Consider the following 18464-nt stretch of genomic DNA (forward strand, 5'->3'; position numbering starts at 1 on the left):
TCCAGATTTTCCTGTGCGGTTTGGAGAATACCAAGATTCCTTATAGCTACAGTCCACAGCATAAACACAGAGACTGTTATAGTAATATTTGTTTGCTGCTTGTTTATAGAGTTTTGTTTTCAGATACACATATGTATCATATAGCAGAATTGAGTCTTAATATTAAAATAAGAAAAGAAAGAAAAAAGAACTTTGAAAAATTAATGCTGTACATCAGGGGTCAGCAACCTTTCAGCAGTGGTGTGCCGAGTCTTCATGTATACACTCCAATTTAAGGCTTCGAGTGCCGGTAATACATTTGAACATTTTTAGAAGGGTTCTCTATAAGTCTATAATATATAACCAAACTACTGTTATATGCAAAGTAAACAAGGTTTTCAAAATGTTTCAGAAGCTTTATTTAAAATTAAATTAAAATGTAGATCTTATTAGTTTAGTGTGATCCTTGCCCTTGCTTTTCCTTGCTGAGTTTTCCAATGTCTGGTGGCACATATTTAGATACTTTAAGCTGCACACAGGCTTCTGAATTATAAGTTGATAAACGGCTGGCGGGAGGTCAGCAGCTGGAACCACAGATCGCAGGTGAGGTGAGTGGAGCTGGAGGCTGGTAGGGCTGAGCAGGGCTGGAAGCCTGGACCCTGTCTGGCAGGGGGCCTGCGCTGGAACTCCAACTGGAAGCAAGGTGAGTGGGGCTGCGGAGGGGACCCCGGCTGGCAAGGGGCCAGCAGCCAGAACCCCAGAGCAGCAGCAGGCTGACCGCCACTGCTCTGGGGTTTCTACCACTGGCTCCTGCCAGCTGAGGTCTCAGCCTGCTGCCAGCCTGGTGTTCCTTCCCCCAGGCCAGCAGCGGGTGCTGAGTGGGATGCCAGCAGGGAAGGGGCCAGCAGCAGGAACCCCAGAGTGGCAGCGGGCTGAGCAGCTCAGCCTGCCACCGCTCTGAGGTTTTCACCACCAGCTCTTTGCCAGCTGGGGTCTCAGCCCGCTGCCAGCCTGGGGTTCCTTCCCCCAGGCCAGCAGCGGGTGGAGCTGCTGAGTGGAGCTGAGTGGAGCTGCGGCGGGGGGGACACTGGCTGGCAAGGGGCCAGCAGCAGGAACCCCAGAGCGGCTGTGGGCTGAGCAGCACAGCCCACCCCATGTGCCATCAAAAATCTGCTCACGTGCCACCTTTGGCATGCATGCCATAGGTTGCCGACCCCTGCTGTACATGTTCTGTCCTAAAACAAATTAAGCTGTGCCCACAGATTTATGTGTTTCACATAAACTATGCAATAGGGGGGAGGGATAGCTCAGTGGTTTGAGCATTGGCCTACTAAACCCAGGGTTGAGTTCAATTCTTGAGGGGGACATTTAGGGATTTGGGGCAAAAATCTGTTTGTGGATTGAGCACGGGGGTTGGACTAGATGACCTCCTTCCAACACTATGTGCCTGCCTTCAGTTGGCAAGGGTCATGCTGGGTCAGTGACCTGAGCCTTTTTTCTAATTTGTTTTGGAGGATGCCATCTTGTTCACCAGAATCTCAGCTTTCAGTTAAAAAAGAGAGAAAAAACCTACGTCTCCAAGTCCTTTTGTGAAGAAAACTTAAAAACATGAAGCAAGTATAACCAATGAAATAATGTGTGCATTGCTCTGTTCATCTTGATGGGACCTTAGCGCAGATGGTAATTTAAATGATGACTATTTGACAATAATGTTGACTATTTCACTGCTGTTCTAAGCATATAAGAAAGGATCATATCATATAGAAGTGGTAGCTCATTTCAGTGCCACAATTAGGTTCTACCTAGGAGAATACCAACACTCCCCTCCCCCAACCATTTTGATATTTCATTTTGAATTAACACTGCAGAATGTTTCATTTGACTCAAATTAATTTCTTTGGTTTTAGTGAGGGGGAAAAAAAGGGAAAAAAATCAGTTTTAGTTCAAAACAAGTCCCTCCACCTTCATTTTCCCCTGATTTATTTTTAGTTTGGCCACTGAATCAAAAAATAATCACTCAGCTCTAGTGGTGTTTGTGGGGCCAGAAAGTTTCATTTGTGGCTGTGGAAACCCCTTCTACTGGAGGGTCTCTGAAGACTCAGGCTGACCATTGCAGGAGTTATATTTAGGACCCTACCAAATTCATCGTCCATTTTGGTAGATTACATGGTCATAGGATTCTGAAAATCGTAAATTTCATTATTTCATATATTTAGATCTGAAATTTCATGGTGTTGTAACTGTAGGGGTCCTGACCCAAAAAAGAATGCGGGGGGGCTGCAAGGTTATTGTAGGGCGGTCACGGTATTGCCACCCTTATTTCTGCACTGCTGCTGGTGGTGGCGCTGCCTTCAGCGCTGAGCAGCCGGAGAGCTGTGGCTGTTGGCCATGAGTCCAGCTCTGAAGGCAGCACCACGGCCAGCAGCAGCAGCGCAGAAGTAAGAATGGCATAGTATGGTATTGCATACAGCTATCCAGCTCTGAAGGCAGCACAGAAGAAAGGGTGGCAATACCATCATCCCCTCTACAATAACCTTGCAACCCCTCCCCCCCCCCCCCCCCGAACTGGGACCCCTGGTTTGAGAAACATTGGTGAAATCTGAATAGTATAGGGTAAAAGTACACAAAAGACCAGATTTCACGGTCTGTGACACACTTTTCACAGATGTAAATTTGGTAGGGCCCTAGTTATATTCAGTTCTTGTTATCTGGCTTTTCTTCCCAACCTTGAGGGCTAGAAACATTTTTAATGAGTTTCTGACTTCATCACGTGACTCTGAGAGCAGAGATCCAAAGCAAGTGCCCTATGCTATGTATGCCCCAATTTGGCCCTACCCATGGATGTTTGTCCAGGCACACTGAGGGGGAACAAATCTTGAGGGGCCAGGCTAAGTGCATGATTATATTGTGAACTTACGTGCAACCTACTGTGAATGGCATCTTCAAACTCCACAATGCACTGACACTTCTAGGAGGAAGAAAGAGCAGAAACAAATCTTACTTTAAAATCAATTTAATCTACTGTGACATCTAAAACAATAAAATACTAGGCACAACTAGGCGCAAAGAGAGATCAAACTAGTTAGAGACTTAAAGGATAACAAGAAAACATTCTACAAATATATTAGAAGCAAGAGGAAGATGAAGGACAAAATAGGCCTTTTTCTCAGTGGAGGGGGAAAAACAACAACAGAAAATGTGGAAATGGCAGAAGTGCTAATTGACTTTTTTGTTTCAGTTTTCACCAAAAAGATTAGTAATGATTGGATGTCTAACATAGTGAATATCAGTGAAAATGAGGTAGGATCTGAGGCTAAAATAGGGAAAGAACAAGTTAAAAATTACTTAGATGAGTTAAATGCCTTCAAGTCACCAGGGCCTGATAAATACATCCTAGAATACTCAAGGAGATGACTGAGGAGATATCTGAGCCATTAGCGATTATGTATGAAAAGTCATGGAAGACCAGAGAGATCCTTGGGCAAATATAGTGTCAAACTATACAAAGGGAAATAAGGACAACTCAGGGATTTACAGACCAATCAGCTTAACTTCAGTACCTGGAAAAATAATGGCACAAATAATTAAGCAATCAGTGTACAAACACTTAGGAGAAATAAGGTGATAACTAACAGTCAGCATGGATTTGTCAAGAACAAATGGTGTCAAACCAACCTAATAGTTTTCTTTGGCAGAGTAACAAGCCTTGTGGATAAGGTAAAGTGGTAGATGTGGTATATCTTGACTTTCGTATTACTTTTGATACTGTCTCACATAACCTTTTCATAAACAAGCCAGGGAAATAGAACCTAGATGGAGCTTCTGTAGGGTGAGTGCATAATTGGTTGGAAAAAACATTCCCAGAGTGTTGTTATCACTGGTTCACAGTCATGATGGAAGGGCATAATGAGTGGGGTCCTGCAAGGATCAGTTCTGAGTCCATTTCTGTTCAATATCTTCATCAATGGTTTAGATAATGACAGAGAGTGTACACTTATAAAGTTTATGTATGATATCAAGCTGGGAGGTGTTGCAAGTGCCTTGGAGGATAGGATTAAAATTCAAAATGATCTGGACAAACTGGAGAAATGGTCTGAAGTAAATAGAATGAAATTCAATAAGGACAAATGCAAAGTTCTCCACTTAGAAAGGAACAATTAGTTGCAAACATACAAAAGCGAAAATGACTGTGTACTCAGAACTGTTGCAGAAAGAGATCTGGGGTTCATAGTGGATCACAAGCTAAATATGAGTGAACAGTGTAATACTGTTGAAAAAAAAGCAAACATCATTCTGGGATGTATTAGCAGAAGTGTTGTAAACAAAACACGAGAAATAATTCTTCTGCTCTACTCCATGCTGATTAGGCCTAAACTGGAGTATTGTGTCCAGTTTTGGGCACCACATTTCAGGAAAGATGTGGACAAATGGGAGAAAGTCCAGAGAAGGGCAACAAAAATGATTAAAGGTCTAGAAAACATGACCTTTGATGGAAGACTGAAAAAAATGGGTTCGTTTAGTCTGGAGAAGACTAAGAGGGGACATAACAGTTTTCAAGTGCAAGATAGATTGTTACAAGCAGGAGGGAGAAAAATTGTTCTTGTTAACGTCTGAGGATAAAACAAGGAGCAATGGGCTTAAATTGCAGCAAGGACGGTTTAGGTTCGACATCAGAAAAAGCTTCCTAACTGTCAGGTAGTTCAGCACTGGAATATATTACCTAGGAGGTTGTGGAATCTCCATCATTGAATATTTTTCAGAGCAAACACCTGTCAGGGATGGTCTAGATAATACTTAGTCCTGCTATGAGTGCAGGGTACTGAACTAGATAGAGATCCCTTCCAGTCCTACAATTCTAGGATTCAGTGGCTCAGTGGACAGCACAAAAGACTGGCTTTGAAAGGCAAAGATAAATTGTTTCTTTATACTCCCTACAGCTTCCATTAAATCTTAAGCTATGCTGAGCTGTTCAAAGTGCTCCAAGCTGCCTCTATGTGAGAAGTCGCGTTTTACTTCCTGTAAAAAGGTGTTGGTTTTGCTTGTTTGTTTTAAATCTACTTTGCTTAGGTAGCCAATCTAGTTAACTCTTAATTGTTTCTTGGTAACAGATTTGTGTGTGAAAGGAACAAACAGGATTGAGGTTCTGAATATGCTGGGGGAGCTTCATTGTGTCATCAGACACATGCCCTTATGGTTAGTGAAATCAAGTTGGGAGATACTGGGCCTATTATTTTAGATTCTTAGTTTCCCAGAGGAAGAACACTATTTTCTCTCAAATGAGTGGCAGTTTAGACATGTCCTCTGCATCTTTCAAGGTTACTGATCTATTGATTATCATTATGACTCTAAGCATCCTGTATTGGTGAAGATTATTGACCAGATTGTGGTGGAACAATTTTGATGTCATCTGGAACACTCAGATTTCATCAATTCCTTTCAATCTCTCTTTCAGCTTTTGTGTAGAACTGCCGTGGAACTTGTTGACTGATGACCTCCTAGTGATGAACACTAATTATTTGTTATTCTGAGATTTTTTTTAGATCTTCATCTCATCTGAGGTAGACGGTGTTGCTTAACCAGTTCTGTTTATATTTTTTTTCCTCTTTCCAGAAAGCAGAAGGATTGAAGGAAGTCTCCAAAGACAGTATAGCTTATAATTTAAAGTAATTGATAACTTTTAGTTGAAGAGTGTATTTAATAATCCCATAACAAAGAATGTTCATGCGGTACACATTAGAATCTTTGCATATAAATATTGCCATTTGGATGTTGAGTGAAAATTCTGAGCACTTTAAAGATAGATTGAACATTTTAAGCACAGTTAAGTTTAATATTAAATCAATGAAATATGATTTTTAACTCATTTATTACTGTCTGTTTTCTGAAATACTGTGAAGAACTCAAACAGAGGAGAGAAGAGTTTTCATTCATTTACCTATATCTTTTCAATCTTTGTATTTACATTTTTCAGCTGTAGGCCTAGCTGCTTGTCCAGAACCAATACTTCCTAGCAATGGAATCAAAATGGGAGATAGATATATGGTGAATGATGTTTTGTCTTTTCAATGTGAGCCAGGATACACATTACAGGTACTCATTTCTTTTTTTCTTCAGAAGATAGTGTGTTATGGATTGTAATGCAAAATTATAGCTTTTAACTAAAGACTGTTGTCTAAGAGTAATGATTCCTCAGCAGCAAGTAGCTAGAAACCATTTAGGATGGATAGGTAAACACAGCAATAGCTAACACTTGTACTCCAGTGAATAAATTTGCCATCAGACTGGCAGTGTTAGCAGAGAGACAGATAATTAAAAGGACATGGAGACCGAACTGCATTCTCTCACTTCTAGAAGTGGTTCCTCTAAGTGAAATTTGAGGCACATTGATGGGAATATATAGTACGAATCTCAGTGATATTCATGTTCTGCTGAAAAATAGGTCAGTTTCCAGTGCCATCTTTCATGAACATTAAATGTATTGAAAAAAAAAATCTAAAGGAAAGAAATATGACACAGGAATGCACATACTGGAGATGTTTACCATGCAGACACTAGTTTAGTCTCCAATAGTAAACAAGCTATTTGCCCGTTGCAAACACTTTTTTGCCTGTGACAGTTAACATGTGAATCCCAGACTAAAGTTTATTTACTTGTCTTAATGGATCCTAATGTGTAGTTACTCTTCTGGTTCCTAATTATTTTTCTTAGTAAGGCAAACAAATACAAATCAATAAATACAGTATTAGGAAAATACAATTACATCTTCATAATTAAGAGCTATATTCATTAGGAAATGAGATATGTGAAACCTAAGTATGAATAATCTATTTATATCCCTCTCTCTGAGGCTGAAAAAAGTCTGTTGTGGTTAATTCACTTCTTTCCCCCAGTTTGTGGCTTTGGTTTGCTCTGTTGCAGTTGTCCTGTTATGGTGACCAGGGATTTCATAATCAGAAGTTCCTTTACAATACCATGCTATATTCTCCCCTAGTTATACATTTATTTTTGACCTGTCTTATTTCCATATAAATTCAGAACTCAGCTCAACCTTTACTTTGGAGACAGGGTTGCCTCCATATACTGTAACACTTTCCAGGATGCATACAATAGCTGCTTAAGGTCTTCTCCTGCAGAATCCTATAGGAAAGATCTCAATACTTTTCAGAACTGTTGAAATCTCTATTACAATGTACTGATTCTGCCCCAACAGAGCATTTACATTTTTTTGCATCTCAGCTTGTCTTTCTCAGTCAGATACCAGCAATGGACTTGTAACTTAGCTAGGACAAGTGCTTGAACTGAATTGGGTTCAAAACACTTAAAAAAAATAAAGCTGCTAAAAGGCATAATTGGCCAGAGTTTTAAAAGGTGCTCCATGGAGCCAATGGAGCTATGTCAATTTAAATCAACTGTAGATCTGTCCCTAATTCTTCAGGCATATTATTCACATCTGTCAGGTTTAATTTGGTTTTCATTAGGCTTTAAAAGAAAAGCAATGGCGCTCACACCAACTACCCGCAGTTGCATATGGGAAGTAATTCTAAAGCTGTGAAAGGGAATGTGTGGCCCAAGAAGCGGGGATTTAAAGCAGTGGAATTGTGTTGTGGAGTGGACTTATGGAACAGAGACAATATAACTTTTGTTCATTCTTCAAAAGTGCTTTTACAGCCCATATGATTGCTTCCTGGATGTACTTGTTAAGTGCAGAGATAATTGTTAGTTCTCAGTCATATTACAAACTTATCCATTGCAGAAATCAGAATTGTGTGTGGTGGTGGGGATGGGCTGAGGATGTGAAGTGGTTTGTTCTAGAGCTAGTTCAATGATTTTAAAATATTTTAGATGAAAAAGCAAATATTTTCATGGAATGTTTGAGTAAATGTTCATTTTTTTTCAATGAAAAACCAAAAAACTTAAATTATTGAGTAAAAATCTTTAAAATTAAAAATGGGTTTTGGTTTTAGGATTGAAAAAATGTATTGGAGGAGGGAGGAATTTTTTGAGGAAAACTGGAAAAAAACTATTTCCCTGTCCCTCATCATATTTTTCAGTGAGTTCTAGTTTGTTTCTAAATGTTTAACAGTCCAAACAAAAAATAACGAGTTTACAGTATAATTCAAATAAATTACTAGAAAAATAATTAAAAACAAAAAACTTTCCTACTCTATATAGTCTCAAGACAGTCTGAGAAATTCATATTTTTGTAAACAAAATAGCAAATTTCACTGAAGAACTTCAAACACATGCAACTCATGCATCCGACGAAGTGGGTATTCACCCACGAAAGCTCATGCTCCAATACATCTCTTAGCCTATAAGGTGCCACAGGACTCTTTGCTGCTTTTACAAATCCAGACTAACATGGCTACCCCTCTGATACTTTTCAAACACATAGTGTTCTTTAACATATACTTTGCACATTCTTTCTTTGTTACCTTTCATCTGAGACTCTCGGAATGCTTTGCAACCTTTAATAAATTAATTAATCCTCAGGTTCCATTAGTACAAAACACCACTTTAGTAACTATTATATTGTTTATACATTTGGGTAAAATGGAACAAAGGAAAGTTAAATGACTATAGACGCCAGATCTGACTCTCAGTGCCATTTTGTTTTGCTGTTAGTTCAGGGTCCTTCCATTTCTGGGAAGGCTCAGTTTTCTACAAAAGGGGGTAGAGTGGAGTTTCCCTTCTCTTGTGGCAAATCCTGGAGTCATTGTGTCTCAGTCAGATACAATGCCTGAAGAAGCAGAGGTCATCCTCTTCACCGTCCTTGGGCTTGGTTACCACTGGTCACCTGTGGTGGCCAGTGTGAAATGCAGGAAGGTGGGGTTCATGCCCCTTCTTCTTGCCTGCCCTTCTCCATTCCCTCTGATCACCCTAACATTGGCAGCATCCATAACACCATATGTGACTGGGCAGTCTATCTCTCAAGGATAGTGGGGCCTAATCATCACATGGCATAGCCCTTTAAGAGGTTGAAAGGTCTGATTATACATAGGAGGGCCTGGAAGACACTGGGAGAGAGGAAGTAGTCCCGAGGCTAAGTGTAGGGGACTAGCATAAAGGCTGCCTCCCATCTCAAAGCAGAGCAGACGCCAGGAGATACCTGCAGAGAAAGGCTGGCCTGCTGAGCAGTCTGAAGACTAATTAAGTAAAAGGTAAAGGGCCCCAGAGCAGGGTAATCCACAATTTAGCTCTAGAAAGAAGAGCTCGGGAGACTCCTGGGTAAGGAGAAAGCGTGGAACTAACTAATACAGACTAATTCCAAAGAAGCAAAGAATCCTGTGGCACCTTATAGACTAACAGATGTTTTGCAGCATGAGCTTTCGTGGGTGGTATTCACCCACGAAAGCTCATGCTGCAAAACGTCTGTTAGTCTATAACGTGCCACAGGATTCTTTGCTGCTTTTACAGATCCAGACTAACAGGGCTACCCCTCTGATACTTAATTCCAAAGAGGAGAACTGGAAATTCCTGTTTCAGGAGGGACTGAAAAGGTTCCTGAGGAGGAACTGAAAAAGGTTCCTGGATCAGACACAGTTTTCTGGTGCAGGAAAGAAGAATCTCCCGAAGGAAAGAACCAGAAATGGTTAATTGGACTAAGCCAAAGGCAACAAATGTCCCTGGGTGTATCTGAGTGAGCTTCTACTTGTTCTTATAGCTGTCATTTGTATGATGACGTTGGAAGGGGTGTGCCCTTTGATTAAAAATGGTCAGTCTGGACTTGTTTATAACATGGGTGAAGGGAAGTGAGAAGGGGCTCACATGTAGTGCCACAACTGACTGAAAGGGGGCACACTGGGATGACCTCCACACAAGAGTAGATCCATTTGCAAAGGAACAGAATCCTCTCTTTTCCTTATTCAGAGGTGCTGGGCTGGGCAAAATTAAACATTAAAGCTATTTAAAAAGGACGGTGTGTGTTTGTGTGTGTACACGCACATACATATACATACACAGACACCAAATAGTTACATACATCAAGGTTTCTGTGTACTAAGAAAATAATGGTGAAATATACCTGAGTTCCTGAGTACTTAGGAGAAACTCCTAAACTAGAATTCCAAAAACTTTCTTCCTCCTTTTGAGCTATGGTCTTTATTTAAAATATAGATGTATACATTTCCATTTAGGGTTAAACTAAAATTAATTTAAACCAGAATCTTCTGTTGATCTATAAGGAGAATTAACATTAAACTCACCAGGATTTTATGCTAAATTCAATAGAAGATTATAACCCTGGATCAGTAAAACTGATTATTCTATTGGTTTCATCATTATGAGATAAATTTACTGTTCATGCATCACTTTTACAAAACCTGTACAGTATTTTTTGTGTTTACCTTTGCAAATCTACTGGTAGAGTAAAGATCAGTAATGTCCCAGAATGAATAGGGAATTTTCTTCACTTCAAGATGTTATCTGGGGACAGGAAGCCTGTTTTATGCACAAAAGGCCATATTTCATAGATTCTAAGGCTAAAACTGACCATTGTGATCATCTAGTCTGACTCCTTTATGACACAAACCATAGTATTTCCCTAAAATAATTCTTAAAACTTAACTTTTAGAAAAAACATCCACCCTTGATTTAAAAATTGCCAGTGATGGAGAATCCACCACGATCCTTGGTAAATTGTTGCAATAGTTAATTACTCTCACCATTAAAAATCGGTATCTCCTTTCCATTCTGAAGGTTTTTTTGCTATCTTCAACTTCGAGCCATTGGATCATGTTTTACGTTTCTCTGGTAAATTGTTGCAATAGTTAATTACTCTCACCATTAAAAATCGGTATCTCCTTTCCATTCTGAAGTTTTTTTTGCTATCTTCAACTTCGAGCCATTGGATCATGTTTTACGTTTCTCTGCTAGCTTGACGAGCCTATTTTTAAAGAGTTGTCCCCCATATAGATACTTATAGACTGTGATCAAGTCACCTCTTAACCTTCTTGTTATTAAGCTGAAGAGATTGAGCTCTTGAGTCTATCCCTGCAAGTCACGTTTTCTAATCCAGTAGTCATTCTCTTGGCTCCTCCCTGAACACTCTCAAATTTCTCAACATCCTTCTTGAGTAGTGGGCTCCAGAACTAGACACAGTATTCCAGCAGTGCTCTCACCAGAGCCAAATGCAGAGGTAAAATAATTAACCTCTCTACACCTACTCAAAATTCCCCTGTTTATGTATCCCAGGATTGCAGTAGCTCTTTTGGCCACAGCGTTACACTGGGAGCTCACATTTAGCTGATTGTCCAACACAACTCCCAAATCTTTTTCAGAGTCACTGCTTTCCAGGACAGAATCCCTCATCTTGTAAGAATGGTTGACATTCTGTCTTCTTAAATGTATACTTTTACAAAGTTATTTAGGTGCCTAAAGATGCAGATAGATACCTAGTGGGACTTTACAAATGCATCTAAGCAAGATAGATGCCTAAATCCAACTGAAGTCAATGGGATTTAGGTGCTTTTAGCACCTATCTGCAATTTTAGAAACCTAAATACCTTTGAAAATCTGGCTCCTTGGCCCTGATTCAGAAAAGTACTAAAACCCATCAACATTAATGGGATTTAACTTTATGCTCACATTTAAGCACATGCACAAGTGCTTTGTTGAATATGGACAAGATTACTCATATGCTAGAAGCAACACAAGTATTGAGGTGGTTTTCTCATTTACTGATTCAGCAGTTTCATGATTCTTTGATTTCCTGGTTTACTGCTGAGAACTGTGGTTTTGCAGTGTAGTACTTGAGGCATCCCAACCAATGATGAGGCTCATTTATCGGGAATATCAGAATTTCTTTTCAAATATTTTTTATCATTCTTTGCAAATGATGATAAAAACTTTGAAAAACAACTTAAGAGTGAGAATAAATGCTCTGAGTCACTGCAGGAAAATAATTCTGGTAAAAAAATAAATAGCTTTAATTCTAAGTGGTTAGCCACCTTAATTTCTCACTTCTTTGTATTTTAGTGTAAATTAACACTGTTAAATATATTATTGGTAGGGCTGTTGTTTCATGAAAGCATATTGGTTTGATTAAATTTATGTTAAGGTCTCCTGTCCAGGATATATGAGAGAGAGCAGAGTTTTTCCAATCCAGATCACTCCAATTCAGATAGCATAAGAACTTGAGCCTGGGTGGGCTATGTTCCAGGCTAGTGCTCTAACTACTGGACTATAGAAAGGATCTTCTTTTGCTCCTTCTTTCCCCATCCCGTCAAAAAGTCTCATTTTCATTCCAATGCAGGGGGAAAAAAATTAAAGCCCTGAAATGCTTTGTGAAATCAAAGTTCTTGGACCAGCCCTAATTAGTGGTACTATGTATTGTGGATTCTGACTTCTCTATTTGCTATTGATCTTGCAAAATTTCTTATTTTTAATTCTTAATGAAGACACTTATTTTTTTCTGAAGGAGAAAGACCTTTATATGTTCATAGAGGAAAAAGGCTCTTACCGATCAGAGTTAATTTAACCAAGAACATATAATTCTTTGATCAACAGTTGATTTATGTAATACTATAAACGATATTAGTCCAGTGATCAGGAACTTTTTACCATCACCAATACGTATTTTTTCAGAGTAGTGTGGGCCAGCTTGTGCAATCATGCAAGATATTAATGGTGCATGAGGTGCCCCTTATTACCACTTTGTGTTAGATACCCATATCACAGCTGACAGCACATGATGAATGGAAAGGCTGTGCCTCCCTAAACAGCTCGGCCTCCACCCCCTGTCCGACCCCTCCCACTTCCCACCCCCGACTGCCCCTCTCAGAACCCCCCACGCATCCACCCCCCCTGCTCCTTGTCCCCTAACACTCCCTTCCAGGACCACCCACCCCAACTGCCCCTGGGACCCCACCCCCTATCCAACCCCCCTGCTCCAAGTCCCATGACTGCTCTGACCCTTATCCACACCCCCACCCTTTGACAGGCCCCCTGGGACCCCACACCTATCCAACCTCCCCTTTTCCCCATCCCCAGACCCCTATCCATATCCCGGCCCCCGGACAGGCTCCCTGGGACTCCCACACTTATCCAACCCCTCCCTCATCCACCCCTTGAACCTCCACCCCAACCAACCGCCCCCTGCTCCCTATCCCCTGACTGCCCCCCGGCAACCCCGGCCCCGTATCCAACCCCCCAACCCCCGCCCCCTTACCATGCCACTCAGAGCAGCATGTCTGGCAGCCGCGCTGCCCAGTCAGAGCCAGACACGGTGCCACACTGCTCGGCAGGAGCGCGCAACCTCGCCTCCCAGAGTGCTGCCCATGCGGCGTGGCTGCAGGAGAGAGGGGACAGTGGGGGAGGGGCCAGGGGCTAGCCTCCCCAGCTGGGAGCTCAAAGGCTGGGCAGGACAGTCCTGCAGGCTGGATGTGGCCCGTGGGCTGCAGTTTGCCCACTTCTGGTGTAGACCAAGTACATCTTACACCTGCATGGAGGAATGGAGAGACCACTACAAGATCTCCTTCTCTGCTCAGGAGTATCAAAATAACATGCTCCCTTTTGTACAAGACAAACCATTAACTCACAATATAATGTAGTATGGGAAATTAGGACAACAGAAATAACTTCTCTTAATCATATTGAACATTTTCTATTTCAAATTGAGTTACCTCTGATGAACCAAATGAGAACTTCGCTTTGTCGTTCTCTGCAAAGCTATACTACAACTTACAGCAAAACTGTTTATCTAATAATATTTTTTTCTTTGGAATGTGAATCAAGAATTATTTCCCATGTTTTTATATAATTCTAATTATTGCTGAAGGCTTTCCCCCCACCTTAATTAGAAAATATTAGTGGAGAAAAATTGTAAAACTTTTATTATCAGCACGTCAGTGTTTCTTTCTTAAAATCCTTACATTCAATCACCAATGGGGAGTCGTGTACACACATATACACACACATGGCAATTACAATCATTGTACTACAAAAGTCCCCGTAATGAATGTGTGTGTTTTGATTTCGTTTTTTATTTTTCCCCCCCAAACAGGGCCGTTCTCATATTTCTTGTATGCCTGGAACAGTTCGCCGTTGGAACTATCCATCTCCCCTCTGCATTGGTATGATTGCATATTTTATAAGTATGTTGTTATGACTACACAGGCATAAGAAACTATTGGCTTTGGAAAGAGAGATGCAGTGATATGCTAACTCCCCTCTGTAAATGATATGCCTCCTTCGTTTCTTTAGCTCTTCACAATTTAGTCACAACTTCTTTCTCATTTTCCACATCTGCTCTTAAAATATATTCCTTTTCTGGATACCTTCTCAGAGTATGATTTTAAATTTCTTTATCAGATCAGCAAAAGCTGTTCTTGATGTTAAAAGAAATTTGTAACATAAATGTGGGAGCTATAAGGGGACCAGCATAAAGGCTGCTTCCTCTCCTTCCTCACATTACATGCCTTTTTTGTTTATACTATATATTGGATCTTTGGAATCACATTCTGTTTAAAGAGGGTGTGGGGGTATAGTTGTTGGGTAATGTAGTTCAAAGTATTTATTATTATTATTAAAACAGAGACTGACTTTAATTTTCTGCTTAATAGCTAAGTGTGGTGGAACACTGACACATATGGGTGGAGTGATCCTGAGCCCAGGTTTTCCTGGAAATTACCCTAGTAATTTAGATTGCACATGGAAGATCTTATTGCCTGTTGGATACGGTAAGTAAGCATACATTAATGTGGACACAGCAGAGAAATGAGGACAGACACATGTATGAATTTTAAGCAGCAGGCCACAACTTTTATTAAAACTTAAATACAGGGAAGGGTGCTACACACCCATCACCCATACTATCCTATATCAAACATTTTATTGGTTCCAGTGTGGCGATTACTGGGCTCTACCATATAACCAATAACTTCGGGTAGGCTCCCAGAAGCTTGCTGTGAGTCCTACTACCACCACCATCCCCACTGAGAGGAGGACAGAGGGTGCAGCAGCATGGGGACTTTGGCCTCTGAGGGCCACAAAGTCTGACCTCAGCCCACAAGGGCCACAAGGTCTCACCCTATCCCATGAGCCCAAGGCCCACCACCAAATCCCTGGGAGCCATTCATTTTATCCTTTTAACTGCACTGGAAACAATCAGCAAGTTGTGACAAATTAAGAACTCAACCAAGTACCTCAGTTAAGTAACAACCACTTTCATACATATACTGTGTCTTGAGGGTGCTACATGGAAAGCAGAAGACTCCCTGGTCCTCTGCCAATTGGCTCATAGAAGAAAAAAATCCTGCCTGACCCCCAAACAGGCAAACAGCTAGACCCACAGCATCTGTCAGGCTGGATTCCTAGTTGAGTGTGGGGCTGCTGGAATGGAGCTAAAAGAGACTCTGCATGGTCCCTGCTTCAAGTCAAATCCTGGGAGCTAGCAAATGCTGGCCAATCAGTACCATTCTCCAACAACTGGTCAGTGGGTGCTACAGATTCCAAGGTTGGGGAGCAGCTGACTGGTGTTCCTCAGCAAGTGTCTCCCTCCTTGCTGCTGAGGATGTACTCTTTCACTGCCAGGCCCCTCGGGTTCCCCCACCTGTTGAGGCAGATGGGTGGTATTTTGGAAAGAAACCATTTCAACTCTTCAGCAGATTTTAGATTTAGATGAATATACTCTGATTTCCAAAATAAATGATGGTTTGTTTAGTTGGAATTTCTTATACCCCTTACATAACTGTGCAACAACACTGCAAATAACTATACACTGTATTTTCAATTGAAAATGGTTTGCAATTTATATTAAATTGTTGACCAGAGCAAATGTTAACTTAGAATGGTATTATCTATAAATTCAATCTTTCTTAGAAGCTGGATTCAAAGCTTCTTAAATCTGCTGGATGGTGATATATATTTCCTGCCTCTGGAAATTTCCACTACGTTCATCTGACGAAGTGCGTATTCACCCACGAAAGCTTATGCTGCAATACATCTGTTAGTCTATAAGGTGCCCCAGGACTCTTTGTCGCTTTTTACAGATCCAAACTAACATGGCTACCCCTCCAGTAGTAGGAAAGGAGATTGTAAGGGCTATAATGTTGTTTGGTAAAATGAGTCAGAACTGCTCAATAATTCTTGTAGATTGTTTTTGCAATACTTATTAGTTTGTTTTCCCAAAGTAAAGGTGTACACATAATTTGTAATATCAGTAGAAATAATCTAGTAGAAAGCTTTCTCACCTTGGAAATCTTTGATGTATTCCCTCATTACTTTTGACTGATTTGGTTAATATTCAGTGATGAAACACAGTATATTATGGTTTTACAGTAGTGAGACCATAGTTAAGGTTGCATCAGATGTTCTGTTTTATGGAGTCTGTACCACAGTCTCCCAGCTTTTTACAGAACTGTTTTTCGTAACCATACCAGAAGGAATTTGAGCCAAATTTCAGCTACTAATTAACATGTGTGTGGAATGATCTCCAAAGTGTATTTTGAATGTTAGTTTTTGTAGAAAACCTGGGAAAAGCCTGATTTTTTCCCCTCCTAGGGCTAGATTCACCAAAAGGACCTAGACGCCTAATTGACACTTTAGGTTCCTAAATGCTACAATCAAGCCCCACTGGGATTCACAAAACCTCTGTTCAGCTCCCCCAAACACTAGTTTCTTAGTACCTACATTTTTATTGTAAAGGTTCCCTAGGCACCTACACTTCTGCCTCTGAGCACACACACTGCAGCCCCATGCCAAATGCCTGGACATCTAAGCACCGTAGCCATTCATGAACAGGGAAAGATAGGCGTTCCTCCTTCTAACTTGCCCATGGGGCCTGATCCAATAAACATGCCCAGAACTCTCCTCTGGATAAGACCCAATAAGTAAGCTTACAAAGAACAGCGAGGGCAATAGGGGGACCGCTTTCATAACTTTAAATCCAGTGGTTATGGTAATCACCTTGGACATGGGGGACCTCCAGTTGAAATCCCCTCCCCTGCAAACACATACCTGAAGGGTAGAAAGATTTGAACTGGGATGTGTCATCTCTTAGTTGAGTGTTGTAATCCCTGGAAAGAATATGATGTGGGGTTCTCTCAGTCTCTGCTGTTGAAGCTGTTCCACTTTAGATAAATAATGTAAGAGATATGGGATGAGAAAGTAAGCAAATATGCAAATGACTGTTTATCCTGGTGGTTACAATACTTAGCTAGGAGGTAGGAGATCCAGGCTCCCTGCTTCAATGACTTTTTTTTAAAATTTATTATCCACAGTGAACAGTCTCAACAAAGAGCCCCACATCAGAATATCCCAAGCACAGTAGTTAGGGCACTCACCTGTGAGTGGCAGATCCCTGTAAGTGGCAGAACCGTGGCCACTGGGAACTGCGGGGGGCTGTGCCTGCAGATGGTCAACGTCCGCAAAATGTCTCACGGCCCGCAATCAGATTAACCTGATGGGCCGCATATGGCCAGTGGCCCGCAGGTTGCCCACTACTGGTCTAGCCCAAAGTGCACATTTGCTGTCCTCTGCAGCAGCTGCCTGATCAATAACATTTTGACATCAGAGATAAAATCAACCACTCATCATTCACTTCCTCCAGTTCATTTGCATACTTGGGGGGAGTCACTATTGCCTTGGTTGTCATGGCAACGGCAACTTTTGGTAACTGATTTACTTCAGACTGCCCTAACATTAGTACAAAGAAGGGTCACAGGAAGAACTGCAGTGAGAGCAAACTGAGTGTGCGTAATTGCCTGCTGTGCTCCTTTGGGTTTACACTGTGGTTTTTTTCAGTGTTTTCAAATGGGAAATAGTTCTAACTTTCCTCCAAATATCTTACATGAAAATAAGATATAAAAGGAGGTTTAATTTATATACATATGGTTTATCTGCTTCTTAAAAATTGGGGTTATAATTTTCTGAGTATCTTTTTTTTTTAATTAAAGCAGGAAAATATAGACTTGGGTCCTTATTTAGTTTTCTGTTACACAGCTTTTTTAAAAAGTTAATTAGAAGTTGCAGTAAAAATGAAGTTGCAGTAAAATGATTTGTTTGAATACAGTTTAATATTATTACTTTCCATATATTGGTCAACATGGCACTGAATGGTAAAATATGCAGATTCACAAATGGCAATAAAATATACACTGAAGACAACAAATGTGCTAGTTCTTTATTATTTAAATAGCACATATATAAAAAAGATGTTCTTTCTTTAAAAATGAAATAAATTCACAAATAAAAACTATAATTTAACTATATTTAAGGTTGTGCTCATCAATAAATCTTAAAATTAAGAAATACAAAGTTAAGGATTAAGCATTCTCGAATTAGGAAATGTGAGACTGAACACTGGCCATGCAATCTTATGCATTATGTTACACCCTTTAATTTGTAAGTATGAAAGGGGTTCAAGTGCCAGTTAGATTTTAAAGCTGAAATCTAACAAATTGTATTAGCCAGTTGTTTATAAGTGTTGTAGCCTATATTGGAATGGAATCTAATAGGATAACCCCTTTTTATTGAGTCCAGGGAGC

General features: G+C 40.5%; 1 protein-coding gene across 16 annotated transcripts in view; it reads left to right on the plus strand.

The window, feature by feature from the left end:
- The window catches only part of CSMD1 (CUB and Sushi multiple domains 1), a 1616238-nt gene that overhangs the window by 1355858 nt on the left and 241916 nt on the right, over positions 1–18464 (plus strand). For 15 of the 16 annotated variants that reach the window (XR_005595828.1, XM_039529053.1, XM_039529047.1 and 12 more), the window contains 3 exons: positions 5951–6069; positions 13982–14051; positions 14541–14657. Coding sequence is in view for 15 of the 16 variants with exons in the window: in XM_039529053.1 (XP_039384987.1) it covers positions 5951–6069; positions 13982–14051; positions 14541–14657 (306 nt within the window). In the remaining variant the exon portion in view is untranslated. The remainder of the gene's footprint in view (positions 1–5950; positions 6070–13981; positions 14052–14540; positions 14658–18464) is intronic. The other variant, XM_039529050.1, reaches the window with a different exon arrangement.

The sequence above is a fragment of the Mauremys reevesii genome, linkage group 3 (assembly GCF_016161935.1).
Source record: "Mauremys reevesii isolate NIE-2019 linkage group 3, ASM1616193v1, whole genome shotgun sequence".
Taxonomy (NCBI): Eukaryota; Metazoa; Chordata; order Testudines; family Geoemydidae; genus Mauremys; species Mauremys reevesii.